The following is a 6,000-nucleotide window of genomic DNA, read 5'->3' as shown; positions in this document are numbered from 1 at the left end:
AGCTATTTGTGCCAGGGGAAGAAGTTACTTGAGATAAGAGAAAGTAGTCTCAACTGTTGTCCTAGGATCGCTGTATATAGCGTCGGTTTTAAGAGAAGCTCATAATAAGAAGGTCATGATTTGAGTGGTGTATAGATTCGACCTGATGGAGTGGAAAGCATGCTCATAGCATTAAGACGGACTGGAGAGGCATGATATTGATCACCACCCAGTGATCAATCAATTGTGATTACATCTCAGTCCTACAGGAGGTCGATCGCGGCCCGAATAGCTCAGTGGTAACGTCTCTGACTGTGAAGCTGGGTGACACGGGATCGAATCCATCAGGGAGCACCAGTTCCCTCAAGATTACAGGTACACCTTACTGACGAGTACCAAGTAGCACGAAACCCTGGTCCAGGGTTTCCTGTTGACCGCCCCCAACCACCATCTTATCTGAACAGTCAACTAAATAAAAATTGTTCAAATAGAGCAAGTATGGGAGCCATTTGCATTAAGGATTGAATTTCGTTGAAAAACCAAGAAGTACTGGACAGCTGATTCATTTTCTTATGTGTGTTTTCAGCAACGTATACCTACAACTGCACTAGGGCTCTAACTAGATCCCTAGGTTACGCCATGAGAGCTTAAGATTTGGACGCCTAAGCTGACGTTCAAACTTCAGTCTATTCGCGATATTTAGAAATGACCATGTAATTCATGTGATAATGCTGATAACTCACATGTTAAGTGATTAGTATGATATAACGTTATTTATTAAATATTACTTGATAAAAAAATGGATGATAGAAATGGAAATTTAATAGATATCAATGTAAAAAAACTTCATTGTTTAAATGCTGTTGAAGTGGGGTTTGAATAGAGTTATTCAGCTTTTAATTGATTTCTTATTCAATTTCAATAATGGATGATCTAATTACTAAAATGAACTTGATTTGTTTGAAAAAAAATTACAGCTAACTTTGCATGTTCAGTTAATTGGCAACTAATACATATATATTGAATATTGTAACTATTTTGTTGTTGAAAGACATCGGTTTAATATACAATTCTATGCATTTAATGCCTAGTCAACTTTAGAAGGTAATCTAATCTTAGGTCCATTTGAATCATATGAAAAATTGGGATTAAATTCAATCTGTAGGTGAATAATTAAACCTATTTTATTTCTTCTGATATAAAAGTGAATCATGTGATCACATCAGTGATAAGTTTCGAGAGGTAATTTGTGTACTGATGAGAGGCAAAGATTAATGGTATTCAACCATCTCGGATCCGAGTTAGTTACATATAAATAACATTGAAATATAGTTGGGTATTATTGACTGAATTTATAAGCGTAAATCACTAAGTGTCAACTTGGTAGTTTAAGGGTTACGTATATACTATAAGAACTGAAGATATTAGATTACTGTGCCCATTGAAGTGGTGGATACTCACTTCTAAGGTGTGGCATACTAAAATGAAATATCTATTCAGTGTTTTCTGGTCCTCAATAATCGTTTAACAAACTTTAGTCCATTATGTAAACCTTAAAGTTTCAGTAATCTACGTGAACTGTTTATACCAACAGACTTAAAATTTAACATAGATATTGTTAATTGTCTGTAAAGAAAATCACAGTGAATGTACTTCAGTTTATTCAAGATATTTCAAGTGCTGTTGCCAAAGTAAACTTTGTTGTTAGTAATATTTGGATTTTGAAATTCATGTATGTATACACGATCACAGATTAACACAGTAAAACGACACAATATACTATTAACACTTAAATCTATTTATGTAGAGTATTATGAATATAAATTTAATGAGGAAATTGTTGTTATGCTAAATGGAGAATGTCAGTGTAATTTTGTTTTTCAATAAGGATAACATTTAGGTCAATTTACAATCAGTCGGCGTGTCGACATCTTTTCAACTTATTAATTTACACCAGCAAAATATGAATCAATCTCGTAAATGTTGATGAGTCGAATGAAAAAAACCAGTCAAGATGAGATAGTAAAGATTCATGAAGATAAGAGAAGCCAAGAGACAATGATAATCATGCCATCAGAAAATAAATTAACCTAATAATTTTGAAACAATTTTTAAAATAGTATTCACTTTTATGTTTCAAAGTATATAAATTCATTTTGTATTGTTTATTTGAATCTTTCCATTGATGTTTAAGACTGTAGTTGATCAGTCTCTTATTGGCGTATGTGCATCCTGTGTGAATTGCCTCGATACAGCCTTTAGTCAAAAGCAATATAAGCAAAGACGGTGGATCGTGGCTGGCAGTGGAATTCAGGACGCACATTTTGTCACATTTGGGACTCGTCAGCTTGATGTATTTGCATCCTGGCGTTTGAAACGAACGGCACTGGGTTCGAGTCCTAGAGTGAACATTAACTCTGAGATGCAGGTAAATCCAGCTGATGAGTCCCAAATAGGACGAAACGCGCATCCTGGATTCCACTGCTAGCTGCCATCCGGATTTGCTTTTCAAGTATGTGTTAAGATAACAATGAAAACTTTACAGTTCAAATTATTCAATCAACTAAGCAAATAATCATTCAAGAAGAGCTACGTTATATATCACACAAACCAAAATAAATAAATTAAAATTATTTATTAATAATATAACATTGTGGTTTACCTCTAATGATTGTGCATTTAATAATACATGTGTTGACTGTACAACATCAGCTGCATGAACACGATTATGATATGGGTTATTGTTATATTTCTCTTCAACAGCAGTCATGTATAGAAGTAGATTACGTTCAGGTATAGCAAATTTTTGCAAAAGATTTCTTTTCTATAACGAAGAATTTAAAAAAGCAAATGGATGTTTGGTAATAAAATAATGAAGTAGATTTTGGAACTGATATAATTTATTATATAGAGATAAATATTTAGTAGGAGGGATTTTGTGGAGATTGGTTTAATTTGTAAAGTGCATTCGTCACAGATTGATCTTAGTTGGGTTACCATTGAAATGCAGGGGCCACTAGACAGCTGTTTCGTCCCATTATGGAGCTTTCTAATAGTGAGCACGTACAACCCCACTAGGGATCCAACCTAAGACTTTCAGGTTTTGTGACAAATCCTTTCAGGATTATAAAAATACATGGATTGTGCTAAGCAGTGGGATCCAGTATGAGAGTTCTGTCTTATTTTGAACTCGTCAGCTGAGTGTACTTGTTTCCTAGTGTTGATGTTCACATTGGAACTTGAACTCAGTATCCTTTATTTCAGACGTCAAATGCATTATCGACTGTGCTACTGAGTTCGGGAAACTTATACAGGGAGTAAGAATTTAATTTAATTTGTTATAGTTTGAATTGTCCTGTTATTTATATCCATGACAGAATTATGATCAACCTTAGCTTACATTTTTGAGTCCTGTTGGGATGGCTTAGATATAGCCAGTTTTCACAAGTCTCATAGACTGTCAGAGGGATCAATTAGAATCTCTAAATCGGCGTCCAGAGTAAAGTTTTGACTTTAATCAGTTGTCAATCTAGTATTCACATAAATCCCTTTAGAAAAGGTTTACAATGATCCACCAATGCGAAGTAACCATTAACATAGTTGTCTAGTCCCGGAAACAAACCTATTTCGATTTTATTAACTTGCGAATTGATTTTAACTCCATAATTTGTACTGATAAGTGAAAAAAATCGCTTCTATTCTTACTGGTACTACAGCTATAGATTACAGATATGTCTTTCTGACGAGTACTTGATAGAACGAAACCTAGGTTAAATAGGGTTTCCTGTTGACTTGCTTAATTCATTCAGCAACAAAGCTTAGTTCAAGCAATATCGAACCACTTAGATTAGTGATTATGTCTAAACTTGATTGGTAGAATTGGATCAGTATTAAGAACTGAACGAACCTGACTTCGATCACTACGCAGTCGTAAATCAATGGAAATATCTCAGTCCTACAGGAGGTTTATCACGGTCAAAATAACTTAATGGTAACGTCTTGGACCATGAATTTGAGTGACGTGAATTCAAGCCCAAAAGAGTATAGCAGTTCGCTTAGGATGGTAGGTACGTCTTAACGACGAATGATGACTATGAAGTTCTAATTTATAACTGTTTTACTTATTGGTAATTAGTATTGATTCCTTTTATGTCACTGACTAAATTGACTTTTGGCAAACTAACTGCTCTCTTATTAGTTAACACATGTCTTCGTAGATTAATTCACTAACTGATCTCAGTTAAATCATCACTGAAAACCAGGAAAAACTGAATAGCTGTTTCTTCCTAGTATGGGACTCGGCATAGAGAATCAGGAACCCGCCTGCGCTGGTCGAACTGAGGATCTTCGGTCTCGGATGCCAATACACTTTACTTGGACAGTTATTTTGAATCTACCATTCTTGTGCTTGAGAGCTTTGAAAGCTGACCGAATTCGGGTGCCTTATTCCAGTGAATGTGATATCGGATGCTTGAGGCAAAGAAGCTTTTATACCCAGTCAGCTACAAACATTTACGAGCCTTAAAATCATAATCCTCACGACATTTCTTCTCAACGATATTAAAGTTTCCTTACAATAGCGAATGAGCGGACCGATTTTCTCAAGCGCTACATGGAGAAATATGAATATCCGAAACTGTTCTGTAAAACTATCCGTCGAAATTTCATCCGACAGAACCATCGTAATCTTAAGTGGCTTACATTGAGGTAGATCGAGGAGGCGAAGTAAAGATTATTGGAAATTGAATGTAACATCATGTTGAAAATTCATGTAATATATGATTTATGCGAGGACGAATGAAAAATTTTTGAAGAACATTTCTATACCATTGCGAAGAGACCCTCAAAGAGTCTGACCTTAAAACTTATGGAAGGTTTAAAAGGATTAAGTCAAAAAACCCTTCTTGGAATGTTCGAAAATATGCGTACAACTTTTATTATTCCATCATTCATCTTTCAAATACATGCTTTGTTTCTTTGTTGAAAATATTTTGACGGTTCAACGAAAGTTGATGAACTCTGCACAAAAACTGAGCTTGAAAATTCTTTATCTATTTACCAGTAGATTTTAATAGCTGAAAAATTACCAACGTAATACAAACATAGATATCTAAAAAAAGAATATTCTTTTCAATGAACAGGAACTGAAAAGGATTTATTTAAAAGAATATTCTTTGTTCATACGTCTGTGTTGTTGTTATTTAGTTATTTTGCAGTATACCTTTTATTCTGAATCGAAAAAAAACTAACAAACATTACCAACTCAACGTTCAACATTAAGTAATAAAAATTCCCAATCATTTCTAGGCATAAAAACTAATGGATTTAATTAGTTTAGAACTGGGACTATTCAGTAGTGCATATCCAGGACCTTACTGTAGACTGAACCCAGACCCTTCAGTCTCACTTAACTTCTAGATCGGTATCTAACTGTGAGGGATCAGTGGTCTAAAGGTTAAGCATTCACTGAAAGATTCGAAAGTTCTGGGTTCATTCTCTAATGAGGTTGTGGATAGGGACTTCTGAAAAGTTAAAACATAAACAAATAAATATGATGATAAAATTTTTAAAACCTACCTGTACAATATTATAAAATATACACGTTAATGGATTAGTAGTAAGCTGATCTACTTCGAATATATCAATACCCCATAGATCAAGGGAAGTTTTTAGAAGCTAAAGCAACAAAAAATGAGGAACAAATTAAGAGCAAATTAGTTGTTATGTGAAAAATTTATGAACAAGGGAATTCAATTTGTTGCCAAAAGAGAGAGAGAGCAAAATCAAACCCTTTATTTTAGAAAAAAATGCATCCATTTTTCATGAGGTGAGAAATTATGAATGTCTAGTTAAGAATTGAATTTTGATGGTTATGACAATGATGTTGATTAAATGACTAACGATCCGATAATTAACAACATGAAAGTTACTAAATATATAAAATACTCATGTTTTAAATGTAAAATAAACGGGATTTAAGTGTAATTGAATTGTAACTCAATAGTTTGAAGGTTAAACATT

General features: G+C 33.9%; 1 protein-coding gene across 1 annotated transcript in view; it reads right to left on the bottom strand.

The window, feature by feature from the left end:
• Smp_141980 (putative camp-specific 3,5-cyclic phosphodiesterase) overlaps window positions 1-6,000 on the bottom strand; it is a gene marked incomplete at both ends in the record, with an annotated part of 56,889 nt that overhangs the window by 14,686 nt on the left and 36,203 nt on the right. The window contains 2 exons of the mRNA XM_018798181.1: window positions 2,642-2,803; window positions 5,557-5,655. Coding sequence (XP_018653148.1) covers window positions 2,642-2,803; window positions 5,557-5,655 — 261 coding nt within the window. The remainder of the gene's footprint in view (window positions 1-2,641; window positions 2,804-5,556; window positions 5,656-6,000) is intronic.

This window comes from Schistosoma mansoni, chromosome 6 (genome assembly GCF_000237925.1).
Source record: "Schistosoma mansoni strain Puerto Rico chromosome 6, complete genome".
Taxonomy (NCBI): domain Eukaryota; kingdom Metazoa; phylum Platyhelminthes; class Trematoda; order Strigeidida; family Schistosomatidae; genus Schistosoma; species Schistosoma mansoni.
The sequence above is the reverse complement of the archived record's forward strand: the minus strand, read 5'-3'. Positions and strand labels throughout refer to the sequence as shown.